Source organism: Marmota flaviventris, chromosome 10 (assembly GCF_047511675.1).
Source record: "Marmota flaviventris isolate mMarFla1 chromosome 10, mMarFla1.hap1, whole genome shotgun sequence".
In the NCBI taxonomy this organism is placed as follows: Eukaryota; Metazoa; Chordata; class Mammalia; order Rodentia; family Sciuridae; genus Marmota; species Marmota flaviventris.
The window spans coordinates 20,711,303-20,731,667 of record NC_092507.1 but is presented as its reverse complement, the minus strand read 5'-3'; the positions used below and the strand labels follow the sequence as shown (position 1 = coordinate 20,731,667).

Here is a 20,365-nt window from a genome sequence, read left to right as displayed (position 1 = left end):
CCCTGGGTTTGTGTACAGTGTTTAAGTAACTTGATTTCTTATGAGAGAAATAAGAGGAAGAAAATCATATGAATCTTCCTGCCTGTATTATTGTTATGAGTTTCTTTTAAGATTTTTGAGGATACAGGAGCATCATTGCTCTTTAAGTTGTTATTCCTCAAAGTTGAAATTTTTTCATGAGGAAAAAGTTCAGATAAGATTTCAGAATTTATATTCAATTTTAGCTTAATGTCTTGAACACTCTTGTTAGAAGCATTTTTAACATGTCCTTAAACAATTTTCTACATAAACATTTGAATATACAATTTTAGGTGCTTTTGGATTTTTATCAAGTTATATGTAAGCTGTTGTTAAAATAATGTCAAAACTTAACGTTTTCACCTTCTAAATAAGCTTATATTGAAATAAGTTAGTTTTAAATATAAAATATTCAATTGAATTAGAGTATAATTAAACCATTGAATACATGTTTGTTGTTTTTTAATTTTCCATTTTGGTGAACAACAAACTTACACTGTTTTGTTTTGCTTGAGAAAGGATCTTGCTGTATTACCTAGGTTGGCTTCAAACAGCTGGGCTCAAGTGATTCTTCTGCCTCAGCCTCCTGAGTAGCTGTGACTACAGGTGTGTACCATTATGACCAGCTATATTACTTTTAAAACAGATTTGGCTTTTTTCCCCCTTGTGTGTAATTCTTGGGAAAATATCTAAGCATAATTACTTAGGTTAGCAGTAACAAGTTTTATGACCTTTTGTACTCTTATCTGGGGAACAATCTGAAGATACCCGTGATTTTTATAGCTGTGTCTACGTTTTATCTTCTTATAGCTTATAACGTTAGATTTTGTTGTTAGGTTTATTTTTGGTAGTTTGATAGGTACAAAGTAGTATTTTTAAAATACTACAATTTTTATAATCAATCCAATGTTCTTTAACTCATAAATGAATAAACAAATTGAGGCCTGGCATGGTGGTGCTCACCTATAATCCTGCTACTTGGGATGCTGAAGCAGGATCATCTTAAGTTCAAGGCAAGCGTGGGCAATAGAGTAGTGAGACCCTGTTTTAAAATAAAAATAAAAAGGGATGGGGATGTAGCTCAGTGGAATACCCATCCATCACATACACACGCATACACACACACAATGGGTTGATCCCCAGTACCACAAAACAAAAAGCAAACTAGGATACATCCATACAATGGAATTCTACTCAACAGTAAAAAGAATGGACTATTGATCTATCGAATGACATGAATAAATCTGCAAAGCACTATGCTTAGAAGAAAGAGTCCGGACACAAAAGGCTGCATATGTACTGTATGTTTCCATTTTTAAGACATATGGCAAAGCAAATCTACAGGAACCAAAGTCAGATTAGGAACTAGGGCTGGAGAATGGAACTGATTGCAAAGGAACTTGAAGGAATTTGGTAGGGGGATGAAAATATATTTTAATTTGTCAAACTTCATTGAGGTATATTCTTTAAAAGTGAATTTTGGAGTCTGGGGTTGTGGCTCAGTGGTAGAGCGTTTACCTCACACATGTGTTTGAATTTCAGCACTGTATATAAATAAGTGAAGGTCTATCAACAACTAAAAAAAATACATATTTTTAAATTTAAAAAAAGGTGAATTTGGGGGGCTGTGGATATGGCTCAGTGTGTGCCCAGTGTGCACAAAGCCCTGTGTTCAATTCTTACCATTACTACCCCTCCCACACACACCAAAGTGAATTTTGCTGTATGTAAATTATACCTCAATAAAAATGTCTTTAAAAGATTGAAAAAAAATTTAAAAATACTACGCTTCATATTTCTTCACTTGGTAGTGAGGTTCTTTTTTCTTAAGTGCTGAGTGGATTTTTTTAGGTTATTTACCTTTTTTGTATCCTTTCATAGGTTTCTGTGTTCATTGTTTGATAGATAATCAGCAAATGTTGAATTGTTTTGGTTTATCTTATAGATATTAAGCTTTGTTTATGGTAATTATTATAGACATTGCTTGCATTTGTTATTCTCTCTTAATCTTTTACTTGTTTTTTTCATGGCATGAATTCATTGTACATAATTGGATTGATCATAGTATGTGATGTGGGTATGTTTTCTCCATATTGATATTGAGTCTTTCTGACAGTATTTTTAAAATATCAGTTTTTCTCCATTTATTTCCTATTTCAAGTACTTTCTAGAATGTATCCTGGACTTGACTTTTCTAATGTCTTTTGGGTTTTCTTTGTGTGTAATTGTGATAAAACTAAATATTTTAACCATTTTAAGTATAAAATTTGGTAGCATTAGGTACATTGACAATGTGCGACTATTATTGTTCTCTAGTCTCTTTATTAAGTATTTTCACTTCAGTCTTGAGCATTATTGATATTTTTCTGGGACAGATTTTTTAAAAATTTTTTTACAGATGCCCTATGTGTAACATACCACCTGTGTCTTAGCATAATTGTGGAGATAAATTTAGTGAGACAGTGAAGGTAAAAATACTTGGTGTATTTTTTCAGTGAATGCTAATTTTCTTATCCTTCCTTCTATAATTGGTTTTAAAAACTAGTGTAGGGCAGCAGAGGTCTTCCTTTTTGACCTCTTTTATTCTCTTTTTATCCCAAAATGTTTATTGTTATTTTTATCTTAATTTGCATTAAGAAATCTGTAGGTACAGTAAACCTTTCTTCTTATTTGAAAATGTATATATTCTGTAGATTATGAAACCCAAATTTCTACTTAGTATCATCCTACTAACTCTGGTAATAAGCACTGTTCCACAAGTGACTACAGAAATATTTTCTTACATGTCGAAATCATTTTCCTGACATCTTTTCTGCCTTTGTCTTATAAGGCTTCCTAGTAATTTTTAAATTATAATTTATTTTGAACTGCTTGCTGTCTTTTGGTTTTAGGTTTGGACCTTTGGGTATCAGAATACTTGTTTATGAATTCATTAATACATGCCTTAGAATAAATCAGTAATTGTTGAATAACAATATTTGAAGTGACCATCTTAAAGCCATAGAAATAGGTTGGTTTGTTTTTCCTTGTACTGGGGATTGAACCCAGGCCCTTCCATGCTAAGCAAATGCTTCACCATTGAGTATACAAAGTATATTTGAGGATGTCATGGTAGTCACTTACTAATTACTGATTTCTTTTAAGTCCCAAAATAACTCATATTAATAAATAGCTTAGGTGCAATGGTGGCAGGATTCTAGCTACCTGGGAGACTGAGGCAGGAAAAACGGCTTGAGCCCAGGATTTTGAGGCAAACCTACTATCTTAAAAAACAAAAAAACTTTAAAATACAAATTAAAAGCTAAAGTGATGGGCTAGGGCTGTAGCTCAGTAGTGAAGCACTTTTCTTGCAAGTGTGAGGCACTGGGTTTGATCCTCAGCACCACATAAAAATAAATAAAAGAAATTGTGTCCATCTGTAACTAAATTTTTTTTTTAAAGTGATGACACTACATTTTTTGATACTTCTTCAACCTATTATTGTTTATAACTATTATTGCTATATATATATATATATATATATATATATTTTTTTTTTTTTTTTTTTTTTTTTTTTTTTTTTTTTTTTGAGAAGGATGCTGTTAATTTTTCCCAGGGAAACTCCTGTAGCATTTTCTTTGGTGCATTCTAAAAATCACTTTGGAAGAGTAGTAAATGAACTTCTAAAATACAGTTGTAGCCAATGATAAATTTGTGGGCTGCATGCTTTTCATGTTGGACTATATCAAAGATATTTCGTTACCACTGAACATCTCTGCACTCATAGTTGCATGCAAGTTTCCTTCTAAGACACTTTTACCTATTTAGACAATTCTGTTGAAGTTGTAATTAAGCATGATATACATTTTATTTTCACCAAAAACAATCTGATCCTTATTCTCTTCTCTCTCTCTTCTCTCTCTCTCTCTCTCTCTCACACACACACACACACACACACACACACATATGTATGCACACTTTCCATTAGTAAGCTTACTGAGAGTTATAAAAACATATCCAAGTAACATAAATTTCTGAGTTCTTACTTGTGGCCATTTGTAATTACTAGTTATGTGTTGAAGCTGGTACAAAACATGTATTCTAAAGTAGAAATCTTATTAGATTTTTAAAATAAAATATTCATTATGATTTATTTCCTTCTATTGTCTAAGGAGTGAACATAAAATCTGTAGCTTTTATTTTATCCTTTTATAAAGGATCTTCCTTTATTTTTGAACATGTGAAATTGCACTGTATTTTAAAATTAGGCTTAGTGGTTTATGCTTGTAGTCCCAGCTACACCGGTAGCTGAAGCACAAGGATCTCTTGAGCCCAGTAATTTCAGATAGCCAGGGCAACAATATATTGCCCAACCCAAACAACATGTACCCCATCTCAAAATAAAATTGTATGACTTTTTTTTTTTTTTTAATCAAACCATTTTTTGTTCTTTTCATTGTCAACCTTTGCAGGTAGGAAAATGTGAAGTCTTAAGAAATACTGTTTCTATTCTCAATTTTATATTTTCCCTGACTTCTGTCTATAAAGCCATATAGATACTGACAAGGTCAATCTCCAAAAAAGTTGATAAAACAAGTGTATTTAGAAACCAGTAGTAAAAATTGAAATTGAAAAAGTTGTGGAAAAGTTTTACAATTTAAATGCTCTAAAGGTACATAACTAAAAATTAATTTTGTGTGTGTTTTGTAATTTCACCAACTATTTGACTGTTTGATTATATTCATTTTAATTATATTAAAAAATCATCACCATTGTAGTATTTGATATTGTAAGAGAAAACCTCATTGAATGTAGAATAATGTCAGGTTTCATTAATGGTAAAATAAATAACAAACTATAGAACTAACATTGAAATGAGAACACTAAAACTTTTATTATCAAGTACTGGAACATTGTGTATACATTACACAACAATTTCATCTCATTGCTAGTGAATGTGACTTTTGATTGCATAGCACATGTTACTTGCAAAAATTGATGTAAAATCTTAATATTAGAAGAAGTTTTAGGACTGGGGATGTGGCTGAAGTTCGGCACTAGGTTTGATTCCTAGAACCACAAAATAAAATTTAAAAGTTTTACCACATTGATCAAGAATGAGAATAAAATTGTGTTCTTATATTTAGTATGTTCTTATGTTTCAGATTACAAATTACTGAAAGGAAGGATAATACTGTATTGATGAAAAGTAGTCTTTAGACGGATGTTATGATAGAATTACATAATTACATAATTCGTCACCAGTGATACATTTTATACACAAAATGGACCAAAATGTATGTTTGCAAACTAATCAAATATGTGGCCAGTAGAATTCCAGGAGATTCTGTGATAAATCATATTCTTTCTTTTAGACTGCTTTTTTGTGTTTAAAAGGATTAAAATAATTGGTTGTTAGTTTAAGGCATCAAGCCTGATTTTTAAGTTATTTTCTTAAAAAAATTATGCCTTTTCTATTGCGCTAAATTAAAAAGTTGAGAAAATAATGATAATTTTTAAGATGGAAACAACAAAGGGTGCTTATTTTCAAAGAAAAAAATAAGAGAGGGGAAAGGAATACTTTCTAATGTTTCCCATAAAGAAAGTTGTTTTACTATCTATCATAGACCATGTACTCAAGAAAAATAACATATTCCTCTCTTCTATAAAGTCAGTGTTATTTTACATCTAAAAACCAAAATTTGAAATTTTAATATTTAGTTTTTGTATAGTCTGAACATTTATTTCCCCACTATTTAGATACTGTTCCTTACTTTTTAGAACCCATAACCCCTTTACACCAATTACAAATCCCATATTCTCATGTTGTATTTTAATGTTGCTCAGACTTTTTAAAATAAATTAGTTTTTGTGCTTAAAAACAAAATTAGGGCACATATTGAGAACCTTATTTATAAACCCAGAGATGGGCTTTATTACCCTTCTCCCATCTTCCTTATTTAAAAAAAAAATGTAGAAATTAGAGATTGCAGTTTTACTTTCATGTCCCTTAATTGGGGAAAACATGGAGTTTAATCACTGTTTGTGTAGATAGGAATTGGTCACACAAAAATTCAACAAATGAATTGTTAAAGGCTTTATTACATTTCCCTAATGCTTTGGCCCTGTTTTACTTTCGTAGGGGTTGAAATTATATATGTATGTAATGTACATTTGGATAGTACTATAATCCTGTAGGCGAAGATATTTCAATTTAAAACTAAGATAAAATAAACTAGTAGAACAAAAATGTTTAATCTTTCATAATTGTGAATCCATTTCATGGTCACATTGATTATGCTTTTCAGAATTGAACAAAACAAGGCAGGGAAGATCTTTCTGTGGGCTATAGTTTTGCCCTGTAATTCTACAGCACTATCTGCGTCATGTAGTAGGAGAACTTAGCTTTTGAGGCTCTGGGTATGAGCTACACGTGAGTGCATTGAGTACTTCTGACCTTTAAACTTTTTTAATTTTCTTTTGACATTCTAGACCAGGGCAGGGAGTAATGCTGTGTCATCTAATTGCTTCCTTTACACATGTTTTCTTTCTTTTTCCTGTTCTGAACTGTGGCTGTAAAATGAAGTGTATTACAGCAAAATAGAGTAATAGAATGGTGGTCCTGGCACAATTGAAGTTTTTTGTTTCATGTTATTTTATCTATTCATTATTTTTTTTCTTTTTCTTTTTTTAGCACTGGGGATTGAACCCAGGGGCACTCTACCACTGAGCAACATACTCAGCCCTTTGTAATTTTTATTTTGAGACAGGGTCTTCCCAAGTTGTCCAGGCTAGCCTTGAACTTGCAGCCCTTCTCCTCAGCCTCCTGAGTAGCTGGAATTACAGATGTGCATCTCTGCACCCAGCTATTTTCATTATTTCTACCAGATTCTATTCTTACTTCAACTTTCTATGGATATAGTGGTTAGTAGAAGAAATGAAAGCAGGTGCGACTTTAAGAGCATAAGCAATCACATCTGTTTGGGAGGTGAGCCATTCTTATTTTAGTTAAATAGAAATGGAGTATTTCATTTTTATAACATATTTAGTTTTTAAATTTCTGTCTCCTGTCAGTAGGGCATAGAAAGGTGGCATTAAATGCAGGGCTTAGAATCCAATTTTTTTTTCTTTTATTTGTTTTGAAAATTAAAACAGGAAGAGCAGAGTCTGAAAAGATAAAGATTTTACTTAAATAATTTACTAAGTAGTATATTTAGTGGGAGCTCATTAGTTCAGAATTTAATTTGATCCTAGCTTTACATGATTATTTTTCCTGAATTCAAATATTTAAGATTTCACCTTACTTATTTTCATTATTAATATCCAGAAGAATTAAGTTTTTCTTTAAATTCACTACATATAGACAAATAATTGGTTGTGAATTTATTTGATATTCCAGTTTGCCCTATTTACAGTGATTTTGTGTGTCTGTGTTAACAGTTACGTAAATGTTCCACATTAAAGCAGGTTAGATGTTATCATAACATACTGACTTGCTAGGCCAGTCTCTATCATTTTAAATGTAACTCTAATCCTTAAAAAAAATTTTTATTTTATTATCTGCACATGGCTGTCATTGTAAAATGTTTAATTCATTAGGCACTATAGTAACCAGCGAAAGTGGTTCCACGTGTCGGCTTTTCCAAGGTATTATAAAAGTCATTGTGTACACCTCTCTTGACTTGGTGCAGCGTGTCAGTTTGAAAAGCCACGTGCAAGTTTGAGATTTTTGAGATTGGAACGAATGTAGAAAGCTTGGGGTAGCAAATATTAAAAAAATTATTCTCTGATGACCTCAATGATAATATTTTAAGAGTATATAAAGCTTTGGATTCCCCTCTTTTTTAAAGCAGATTGTGAAGACTGTGGAAAAAGAGACTTGAAATCCAGTCACATAATTATAGTAAAGAACTATTAGCCCTCATGGAAGAAGAGCAAGATTTACCAGAACAACCAGTAAGTATTTCCTTTAACAATTTAAAATTGATTGTAGAAGAATTAATTCTGGACCGGGATGTGGCTCAGTAGTGGAGTACTTACCTATTATGTATGAGGCCCCGAGTTCAATCCCCAGCACTGGAGAGGGAGAGGAGGGGAGCTAATTTTAAGAGATTTTAAATATTACTCAGTTATAGATTCCAAATTTAAAATGAAAATAAGGGAAAGACTCCTTCTTAGTTTCCCTCTAAGAAAACAATATTATATGTTTTTAAACTCATATTTGGCTAATTAGTGCCAAGAAATTATTCAGAAAATTCAGCATTACAAAGTGAATATTGTATTATATTTTTATTTAACAAATCAGTGGTTACTGTTACAGTTTTTTAAAAATAGAAAAGGATGTCTGTTTACCAATGAGACATCACTATTTCCATTAGAAAATTTTATTTTTATCTAAATTTCCCTAATTGACTTAATTTTTTAAAAGAGTAGTAGTGAGGAAAGTATAATTTGATCACTAGGTAATTTTTAAGATAGATAAGACCCTAAAGACTAGATTGAATTCTTAACTTCTTTAAAAATTTAAGTGTCTCCAAATAATATGGGTTTTTTGCTTTGTCATGGCTTCTTTTTGTTTTTTGACCTTTTAACGTAAATAATATGAAGCAAATGTGGTTTTACTGTTGTTGCTGTTTGTTTTGATTTTTTTTCTGTTTTTTTTTGTTTTGTTTGTTTGGTGGTGCTGGGATGGAACCAGACAGGGGCTTCACATGTGCTAATAAGCAAGCACTCTACCACTAAGCTAGACTCCCAGCCTAGGGGTGTTTTTCTTTCAAAATGAGTTTATGTTACAGTCTTTCCTTTTATGTTCAGATTTGATTTGCTATCCTGAGTGGGCTTTTTGATTTTAAAGGCAGAAGAGAATACGGAGTAGTGCCTATTTACTCATTTTTCCCCCCTGGCACTGGGAACTGAACCCAGGGGTGCTCTGCCACTGAGCCATATCCCCATCTCTCTTAAAGTTTTGAGACAGGGTTTTGCAAATTACTGAGGCTGGCCTTAAACTTGTGATCCTCTTGCCTCAACCTCCTGAGTTACTACAGTGATTACAGGTGTGTGCTACTGTGTCTCATTTACTTATCTTTATGAAGATCCAACCTACAAAAATATGAATTTTGAAAACAGATAATAGAATGTATTTTTTTTTTGTGTGTTCTAGATGTATTCTTTTTTTAAATTTTTTTATTAGTTGCTCAAAATCTAGATGTATTCTTTACATCACAAAAGGGCATACACTCACTTCCACCTAAATAATGAAATATTTTAATATATTTTTATTTATGTTAAGAATTGAATAATGATTATTACTTTGCCATTATTCTTTTAGCCTTCTTGTTTGAGGTAAGTAAGAACTTTGAAGACATAAGCAACTAATAAAAAGGCCTTTTGAAACATTTTAAATGTGATTTCTTATCCTTGGTGGGACATCAATAATCAGGGAAACAATAAGATTAAAAATCATCCTAATAAGTGCCTTGTGAGCTCTCTGATATATGCACTATAAAAAAGTTGATCTCATTGAAATGAAGAGTAGGTTAGAAGCAGCTGGAGATATTGTAGGCATGGGTGGAGAGGGGATGATGGAGAAAGGCTGATTAAGGAGCTGTAAGTTATTTGTGTAGCTAGATAGGAAAAAGAAGTTCTGTTGTGCTCTTGAACAGCAGGGTGACTATTGATAATGTTAATGTGCTGCATATTTCAAAAAGCTCGAAGTATGAATTTTGAAAGTTTTCATCACAAAGGAATTATAAATATTTGAGGAGATACATATGTTTAGCCTGATTTAAACATTGCACAATATATATGTAGAACAAATCACCTGGTATCCCATTTAAAAAAAACATCCTGAGCTGTGTATGTAGGATACGCACCATTGGTACAAATAGCTTAGTAATAAATGTACAAAATAAAACTGTGTCATTAGGTATTTACTATAGTAAGACCAAAATTACTCATTTTCAAGGTACTTATGAGTGTTGACATACCGTTGAAATGGTATTGTTGTTAGTTACTCCATACCTATTTAAAGTAATGAGAATAAGGCTAACCTTCTGACAGGTTATCTCTTCTACCCTGCTTCATTTCCTTGTCATTTTATTCAACTTCTATAATATGATATGCAGCAACTAATTCAGAGGAAGGTAAGAAATTGAAGTACTTTAAAATAAATTTGTTGCTGACTGTAAATGGTTATTGCCATGGTGCATCATTTTCTTACTGATTGGTACACAGGTCTAAATTTATAAAGGTGATTATGTGACAGCATGAAAGGGTCAGTGGCACTTAAAGAAAAGTCCAGTATTATACATAGTTTTCCTGGAAACAAGATTGTACAGCATGCCCCTCGGCCCATAGGGGGAAGCACCAATGTCAGTCAGGACACAGAAAAGAGCTATGGGAAGACAAATATATTGGGGTTTTTAATTTCGTTGTTCTTTACTCTTCTTACTGAATTATTCCTTTCCACTTGTTTTTCTTCTACTTACATGTTCTACCTAAAACTTTTGTTCAGGTTAGCATTCACAGCAATATGTTAACCTCACTTATTCTTTATTATTGATCAACCCTCATCTCCCTGCAAACAGGAGTGATTCTGCTTACTTTAAATCACTCAGTCATTTTCTCCCTATCTTTATCTGACTCAACTTCTCTGAAGCAGCTCATACTATTGTCCAAACTTAGACTTTTTGAAGAGTAAAAGAGGGACACTAACCACACTTGGTTTTGGGATGAGAGATGTAAACAAGACCATTCCTGGTAAATTGGAAGCATTAAAAAATTTTTTTGTGGCTACCACAAGCCCCTTTGTGGCTACTTGAATTCAAGTTTTAAAATGGCATATATGCATAGGAAAAAATTTTAGGTGGTTGTATACCAAACTTGATACTGATTATATCAGTGTATGGGGCAGAGTAAATCCACATATTTATATTCTGTACACATCTGTTTAGTTTGGATTTTTTAAAAAGCATTCATGCCTTTTGTATTCAACTTTTTAAAAAAGAGAAATTAGTTATACTTACCATAGACAAAATAAGTACTACGTGATTTTATTTAGCCAAAGTATAATCTAAACTAAAACATAGAAAAGAAGTGGAGTGTGGAGAACACTCTTGAGAACAAAAGGACCTTTAAATCTGTGTTTGGTGCTTGGAGAGTAAAGAGAAGAAAGAGGTGAAACAACCAGTGAAGAAAGAAAGACTGACTCAACCTCATATTTCTTTTTGTCTTCTCTGTCAAGGAAAATAATGAATAAACTGTAAAGGATAATATACCTGAATTTTTAAAAAATATTTTTATTAGTTGTTGATGGAGCTTTATTTAATTTATTTATTTACATGCGGTGCTGAGGATCGAACCCAGTCCCTCACACATGCTAGGCAAGTACTCTACCACTGAGCCACACCAACCCCAGACCACTGAATTTTTTTAAAAAACTATTTTAGTTTTATATTTATAAGCAAGCACCTAATGAGTTTAATCCTCCAGGCTCATGATGGAAGTTTTAATTCCATAGATCTGAAACTTACAAACATTTGCCAAACCAGCATTTATCTCCAAAAAGGTCTTGAAACTGAATATAAAGAAATGTTGCACTGTTTTGTTTTGATTTGCTTTTTATTTAAAAGCAATAGCAGAGAGGAATTAGGTGTTGAAAGCTATAGAGTAGTGCTAGCTTAATGCTGATTAATGACAACATTCTAAAGCAGATTATTGATTAGACCTTTGTACATACTTAGTTTCTGGTAATTGTCATATCATTTTCTAAGTATATCATTTTCTATTAATTGATAGCTTCAAGTTTTAGGATATGAATGGATCAAGTATGTGTGACACTAGAAAGATAGAAAAAATCATATTTTTAAGTATCAAAGGGTAATAAGATGACTTCTTTAGGGACTTTCACTATGTAAATTGCAGTATAAAGATTTTTGTCATTCTTGTTTGGTTGTTTCCTCTTGTGATCCTGGGGATTGAACCCAGGCCTTGCACATGCTAAGCAGGCACTTTCCCATAGTGATGTCCCCAGTCCCTAGATATTTTCGGACTTGGTGCAGTGCTTTTTTAGTTTTGTTTAGGTTTTTTTTTTTTTCCTCCCTCTTTCCTGACACTGGGAACTGAACCCAGGGATGCTCTACCACTAAGGTATATCCCCAACACTTTTAAAAAATTTTTGAGATAGGGTCTCACTAAGTTGCCTCAAACTTTTGATCCTCCTGCTTCATTCTCCTGAGAAGCTGGGACTATGGGCTGTGCCATAGTGCTTGGCCTAGTACTGCTCCATATACTGTACTTTTCAAGCAGAGACTGCACAATCGTCAATCAGAGTATCCCCCATCTATAAATAGGATTATTGCATTTTTTAGAAGGTTGCTTATGATAACAATTATTTAAGCTCAAGTTATTTTTTTAAATTATTATTAGCTAAGTGTGAGCCTGTTAACATTACTTAATAGAAGTGCCACTTCCTCCGAAAGTAGGTGTAGGTATCATCCATTTTATTTTATTGTGAGGTTGTAACTAAAGGATGCCAGTTTTGTGTCCTGTTTGTATAGGCATAAAAAATATTAAATAGATGAAAGGATTTTTTTTTCTCATTTGTTATCAGATTCCACTTAGGTAAGTGGAAGTATGTATGAATAGATACATTATATATGTTTTCATGTATGCTTATATATACACAAATGGTTTTTTACTTCATGGACTTAAACAATTTTGTTTCTGATTTCTGAAATTAGTACAGAGCTAAACAAAATATATTTATGATAATCAAGTAGAACCAGCACAGTCCAGGTGTGATCTTCACTCTGGGAATTATTTTTAGGCCACCTCTCATCTAAATTAATGCAAGAGCCTCTTCAGATTTTCTTACATTTAGGGTTGTTCCCCTCCTATTCATTTTCCATCTGTACTTTATCTGAATGATCTTTCTAAAATTCAGAATGGATCATGTCTTGCTAATACTTGAAGACTCCTTGATACTCTCAAAATAACATTAAACTCCTTAATCTGGTTTATAAGGCCCTTCACAAGTAGGCTTCTATTTACCTGGTTTTACCTAATTTTACCATCCCTTCCCTCAGACTCATTACTCCCAGTTATAGTGAATTTTTAGTGCATTTTATGTTCTCTCTTTCCCGTGAACCTTTTTTACACTTGTTCTTTCCTGTATGTGAATTAGTGTATTTCCTCCCACTTTGGATGTAAGTTCCTGCTGAAATCTAGTATATCCCTCAAGTCTTCAATTGAATTAAAATCAGAATGTTATTAGCAGTGTTAACTAGTGGGAATATATTGTCCATATGCAGAGTCAGAAAAAAATTCTTGAAAATTACTATACTTTTTTTTAAGTTGTAGATAGACACAATCCCTTTATTTATTTTGTGTGTTTATTTATTTATTTAATGTGATGCTGAGGATCGAACCCAGTGCCTCAAATGTGCGAGGCAAGCTCTCTACTGCTGAGCCACAACCCCAGCCCTCACCCAGCCCCTAAAACTACTGTCTTAAACAACATTTCCTCCAAGAAGTTTTTTCAGCTTTCTACCTTACTATGTCCTATATTCCCTGGCCACCTGCCCTGATAAAATGACTTTGGTACCCTTTCTCTGTGTTCTATAGCACCTTGTATTTCTATAGGAACCCTTAATCTCATTGTTTTATGACCTATTTTCTTATCTGTCTTTTCAATTAGACTATACATTCTTGAAGATCAAGGGCTGTATTTTTTTTTATCATTATCAGGAAGACTTGGTAGAAAATGCTGTGTTGAATGAATGATATAGGATGACTATGACCAGAACTCCTTTTATAAATATTTAACATTGGAGAATCTATCATAGGGTATTTACCAGTTTGGGAAAGGATAAGAGCTGCTATGAGAGTAAATATGTAAACGAGTGAAATAATTGTTTGTAATTATTCAGTATAAAGTATTGTATATAATTGGCATGTTATACTTTTATAGGGCTTTGTACCAGCATCCACAAACACCATTATAGTCGCTACAATGTCATTAGGTGCTAGGAGTTTTTTGGCTCTGTATAATCTTATGAAACCACTGCTGTATATTCAGTCTGGGTTTGTCCTTTACTGAAACATTGTGATGTGGTGTATGACTTTTTTTTTTTTTTTTAATTCGTTTTGCTCCAAGACTTTTTTTTTGTAAGTTGATTGGCTAAATTTTTATTCTATAATAAATCAGATTTCTTGAATGCTCTAATTTTCTTTTTTCTTCAATTTATTTGTTTTAGGAGTCGGATTATAGCTCAGTTGGTAGAGTGCCAGCTTCGCATGCACAAGGCCCTGGGTTCAATCCCCAGCACCACACAAAAAAAATTTTGTTTGTTGTTTTGTATGGAGACTATATACTATTTTGGTTACTTAATCAACCAGCTCATAAATACTTTCCTTTGATAGTAAAAATAATCTTTGGGTACACTAAAAATAAACTTATCTTCCTATTGGAAAAGTACATTATTATCTGACCTCATGTAAATACTGTCTTTTTCAGGTAGGAAGGATGGAATATTGTAACAAGAATTGATGTTTTGTAATTCGTGAAATTTTGACAGGTGAATAATCTAGAAAGTAGAATTTTTTCCCATCTTTAGTTTGACAGTTTGTAATTAATATATACTTAGGTCAGCTCATTTTCTCCCATCCCTTCCAATGAGATTAGGTTATACATTTATAATAATTAGATTTTTTTTTTTTCCGGTCACAGCCTGCATACCATCCTGGAATCCTTCAAAGCACCTAGTTGGTTTATGTTATTTACTATCATACAAAAGTTTCAAATTTTTATGTAATCACTTCTGTTTTCTTCTTTATTACTTTTGGACCATGCTTGGTAAGGATTTATCTACCTCAAGATTTTGGTTTTGGTTTCTACTTAAAATGCCTCTATAATTTTGGTTTTTAAATTCAGAAGTTTTGGGCTAGGGTTGTAGCTCAGCGGTAGCGTACTTGCCTGGCATGTGTGAGACACTGGGTTCGATTCTCAGCACCACATATAAATAAATGAATAAAATAAAGGTCCATCAACAACTAGAGAATCATATTTAAAAAAAATTCAGAAGTTTTTTCTTCCTTTTTTTTTCTTTCTTGACAACTATGAAAATTAAGACAGTATTAAATATAACACAAGTTAACATGCCATAAGCAAAAAACAAAACAAAAATGGTTAATTTTATTTTACTTTGGAATTGTATATCTTCATAATGAGAAATTTTTGGGCCTTGTCTTTATTATTTACCTTATCTGAAATGTTAATCATATTAAATAACTGTTTTCACCAGATATTTTTTAAATTAACTAGTAGAGTTTTTGTCTTCTTTTTTTACCTCCAAATACTTTTAAATATTCATAATTTGAATGACTAACCATATTAAGCATGTTTCTATTACAAACAATTTTTCTTACCAGAGAGCTCTAAAATTAGACTCTTTATAATATGAAAACAGGGAAATTCATTAGCTTTAATCATTGATCTTTCATTTGCGGACTCTTAAATTATTGATGGAAATGCCTTCACCTCAGAGAAGTAGAAAAAGTGAAATATGGAAGAAAAGACAGTGTTGTATGAAAAAGAAAATTTTTAATTACTGGTAATCTAGTAATAATTTAAGTAAAATGTGTCTTTACAAAGTAAAACCAACTAGTTTTTATCCGCATTTGAATACTTTATCCTGGTAAACATCCTACATTGAGTAAAACTCCTGGTAAACACTTTGAGTCTGAAGAGTAGCTGAGGGCTGGGGTCATGGCTCAGTGGTGGTGCTTGCCGAGCATATGTGAGGCACTGGGTTCGATCGTCAGAACCACATAAAAATAAATCAAACAAAGATTTTTTTTTTTTTTTTTTTAAGAGAATAGCTGAAGCCTAGCATGGTGATGCACACCTATAATCCCAGCTACTTGGGAGATTGAGGCAGGAGAATCACAAGGTTGAGGCCAGCCTCTGCAACTTAGTGAAACACTATCTCGAAATAAAAAAAAGGGCTGAGGATGTAGTTCAGTGGTAGAGTGACCCTGGGTTCAACACCCAGTACCACCACCTCCCCCAAAAAAAGTAAAAAGGATTAATAAATAAATCTAAGCCAAACAAAATGAAACAGTTATCCTCTAGTATTATTAATTAATATATAATTGGCCCTCTGTGTCTCTGGGATTCACATCTGTAGATTCAACCAACCCCATATTGGAAATATTGGAGAAAAAATTGCATCTGTGTTGTACATGTACAAACTTTTCCTTGGCAGTATGCCCTAAGCAATATAACAGTGATTTACATAGTATTTATATTTTATTAGGTATTATAAGTAATCTAGACATGATTTAAAGTACATAGGAGGATATACATAGGATATATACAAATACTACACCATTTTAAATGAGGGACTTAAGCATCTGTGGATTTTGGTATCTATGAAGAGTTCTGCAACTAATCCTTTAAGGATCCTGAGAGCCAATTTTATTTGAACAGCTAGGTAATTTCAAAAACAGACCACTGCATCAGTTTGTTTGTATATTTGTTTTTGCAGGTGAAAAAAGCCAAGATGCAGGAACCAGGAGAGCAAACTTTAAGGTATGTAAAGTTGAATTTCTTATTTCTTATTTTGAGACAAGGTCTCACTAAGTTCCCCGGGCTGGTCTCAAACTTGTGATTCTCCTGCCTTAGTGTCTTGAATGGCTAGGATTATAGATCTACTTTTTAATGATCTACTTTAATTTTTTTTTTCATATGTAGGTTAGTATATGGGCATTTGGGTTTACTGCCTTTTTTAAGATTCTTACCAGCAGCTTTCACATTTTGAATTTATTTAAGGTTAAAATTTCTCTCTACAGTAGGACCACTTGAGCTCAAGAGTTCAAGACCAACCTGAGCAACATAGCAAGAGCCCATCTCAAAAATATTTCCCTCCAAAATAACTTTTCCCCAAAATTCATGTGCTGATTTTATTTTTCTTATGCATTTATTATTTATTCAACAGTGTATACTGAACTCATGTAATAAACACACACAAAACACACACACACACATCAGGCACTATACTATATTCAGGAGACTTGACGATAAAAATGAAAAATGCTGTATTCTTCACACAAATGTACAGTTTACAGAAGAGGAAGCATGAGCCAAAATAAGGGAAATCCAAGGAGTTTGGCTTTATCAAATGGGACTGAGATGCCTTAGTCAATAACTTTATCACCTCTATAGAAAGAGGCAGTTTCTTTGCACCTCATGATCTGACTTCCATGGCACCATGGTTTTCAGTTTCCACAGGTTTTATCTCTTATTATTTGTCCACCAACTAGGACAGTCAGTAACTGCATCACTTCTAAGACATTAATTTCAAGAATCCTGGTTTTTTTTTTTTTACCGCCACCCACTATGATTCCAGCTCACTTCCAGAACTGCCATGCTAGCCATATGATGTCTCACATTCCAATCAAATGATCTATCACATTTTTACCTATCACCTCTATACCCTTTTCCTCAAAAAGAACTTCACTTTCTTCCTTATGCTACTTAAAATTATAAGATCTAATATTGTAATCAATCAGTCCCTTGTAGACATTTTTAACTTTCTTTTTTTTTTCTGTATCATACTTGCCTAGCAAAGCCACAATCTTGCTTAAACCAAACCATCCACCTATTCTATGTATATTCTCAATTACTCTTAACACTATAAGAGAAAGATACAAAACCGTACTGACTAGTCTTAGTTTCCATTCATGCTTACATCTTAGGCATGTACACAGCATTCCCAGTATATGATTTACCAGTCTTTAAAATTATCTTTCTTACTTTCTTTCCTCCCTCCGTTTCCCTTTTCTTCCCACTGTGCTTATTCACTTGGCTGTGGATTTTGCTCCCTAATTCAAAGAGAAATCGGGACAATTAGATAGGAATACCTCGTTTGTCTAACATAGTACCTCATTCTATAGATACTCTGTGCTCTTTCTCTGTGAAATTAATTCTTCTTTTTTGTTTTTTCTGATTGAACCCAGAGATGTTCTATGACACTGAGAGCTATACCCCTAGCCCTGTTTATTTATTTATTTATTTTGTGTGTGTGGTTGTAGATGGACAGCATACCTTTATTTTATTTTTATGTGGTGCTAAGGATTGAACCCAGTACCTCACACATGCTAGGCAAGTGCTCTGCCACTGAGCTACAGTCCCAGCCCCTTTATTTATTTTTTGAGACAGTACTTGGCTAAGTTGCCCAGGCTGGTCTTGAACTTGTGATCCTCCTGCCTCAGCTCCTGAGTTGCTGGGATTACAGGTGAGTGCCACCATGCCTGGCTTTAATTCTCCTGCTTTTATCCAAGTCTAACCCTCTTTGTACTTGAGAACCTCCCACCATTGCCTTTTTCTGTAATGATCTCTTATTGTTCCTTCATTTTAAAAAATTATGATTTTGCATAGTATAAAATTTACCATTTAAACCATTTTAAGAGTATAATTTAGTGACCTTAAGTACATTCACTTTGTTATGCAGCCATCAACACCATCCATCTCTAGAACATGTTTCATCTTATGTGCTATAGTTAATTTACTGTTTTGGTACTGTTTTTCTCTTTAGTCTGTAGTTTCTCAGTTGAATATGTAGGGGATTTTGCTGTATATAAGTTCATAAGACCAAAGGATCTTAGGAACTGGCTCAGTATATACTAGGCTGTACAAATAGCACTTGTAAGATACATGAACTGGAAATAGTCTTCCATCTAGAAATAGTCTTCAACAGTGGAGTGAACCCTAGATTTATCCAGGTACACACAGAAGATACCCTAGTCATAACAGTGGAAATGTGAAATTCTGGTCCAGTTTTTTGCTTTTCCCCATGAGGATTCTATTTAAGTAAGTATGAGATGGGGCTAAAGTCATTTTTTTACCAATTCAGATAATTATAATGATTCAGCAATTTGGGAAAACACTGATAAAACTACTTCAAATAAACTTCATTGAAGGATTTAGCTTTAAAAATAAATACAACTAAGAAAAAATTAACTAAACATTCAAAATATGCCAGAAAAAAAAACCTTTTTTTATTAATACTTCAGTGTTAGAGGTGAGTTTCAAAAATTACATGGGAGCTTTAAATATTCTTATGTAGAAACTACCCAAACCTCTGATTAGTCAAGATTATCTTTCCAGATATATGGAGGCTATGGTACTTCATCCTTTATCTCTTCTTAGAGTGTGGAAGAGCAAAGCAGATTTCTTTCTAGAGAGCATGAATATGGGAAGGGCGCCTGGGCTGGAAAGAAGTTGTAATATAATAACAGTTCCGTTTTATTGTACATAACTGTTTTTTAGCTTTGCTCTTAAGTACTTCTAAGATATTAAGTTATTATCCTCATAGCAGCCCTATGAAGTGGAGTCTATTTTTATTCTCATTGACAGTTCAAAAAATTAGTGAAGAGAACTACTTTGACTATCCAAGGTTATAGAGCTAGTTAATGGAAGAGTGGAATATAAACTTGAGCAGTTTTGCTCTGAAATATTTACTGTTAATCATAATGCTGTACTAACTAGTTGGGCACTACTAGGGAGTTGGATGTGAAGTAGGAGGAAAAGGGAAACATTATGAGGTACTCAAGTTGGAATGATTTCCATTCCAGAATTTCAGTGGGCTCTTCCCAGCATTATAGTATCTAACATAATGACATATCCTCCCAGCTCACATTGATTTACCTTTTAGAATTTCTCTTAATTTGGGGCTGGAGTTTTGGCTCAGTGAGAGAGCACTTGCCTAGCACATGTGAGGCACTGGGTTCTATCTTTCAGCACCAAATAAATAAATAAAGATATTGTGTCCCATCTACCAGTAAAAATATATATATATTTAAAAAATTCTCTTTGTTTTCCTACATGTTTTTTTTAAAAATGCTTAGAACATGAAGCTCAATGGTAGAGCACTTGCCTAGCATGTTTGAGGACCAGACACTGCAAAAAAAAAAAAAAAAAGGTGCCTGGTCCTAGTTGTAACAACAAATAGAAACACATACACATATACATACACACACACAAAATAAATGTATGTAGCCAGTCGTGATGGTGCACACCTGTAAACCCCAGTGGCTCAGGAGGCTAAGGCAGGAGGATCGCAAGTTCAAAGCCAGCCTCAGCAACTTAGTGAGGCACTTAACAACTCAGTGAGATCCTGTCTCTAATAAAATATATAAAAGGACTGGGGATGTGGCTCAGTGGTTAAGCACCTCTGGGTTTAATCCCCAGTACCAAATAGATAAATGTGTGTGTGTGTGTGTGTGTGTGTGTGTGTGTGTGTAATTTCCCCCCCCTTGTGTCTAGGACCATGAGAAAGAACTATAGGATACTGAGGGTACTAGCCCT

At 33.1% G+C, this 20,365-nt stretch overlaps 1 protein-coding gene across 5 annotated transcripts in view; it reads left to right on the top strand.

Annotated features, from left to right (window-relative positions):
• Positions 1–20,365, top strand: part of Eya3 (EYA transcriptional coactivator and phosphatase 3) — a 104,487-nt gene that overhangs the window by 21,154 nt on the left and 62,968 nt on the right. For 3 of the 5 annotated variants that reach the window (XM_027936975.3, XM_027936972.3, XM_071617526.1), the window contains exons 2-3: positions 7,851–7,953; positions 16,545–16,588. In XM_027936975.3, the coding sequence (XP_027792776.1) occupies positions 7,921–7,953; positions 16,545–16,588 (77 nt within the window). In that variant the 5' untranslated portion in view covers positions 7,851–7,920. Of the gene's footprint in view, positions 1–7,847; positions 7,954–16,544; positions 16,589–20,365 lie in introns of those variants that run through there. The other 2 variants (XM_027936974.3, XM_071617527.1) reach the window with 2 other exon arrangements.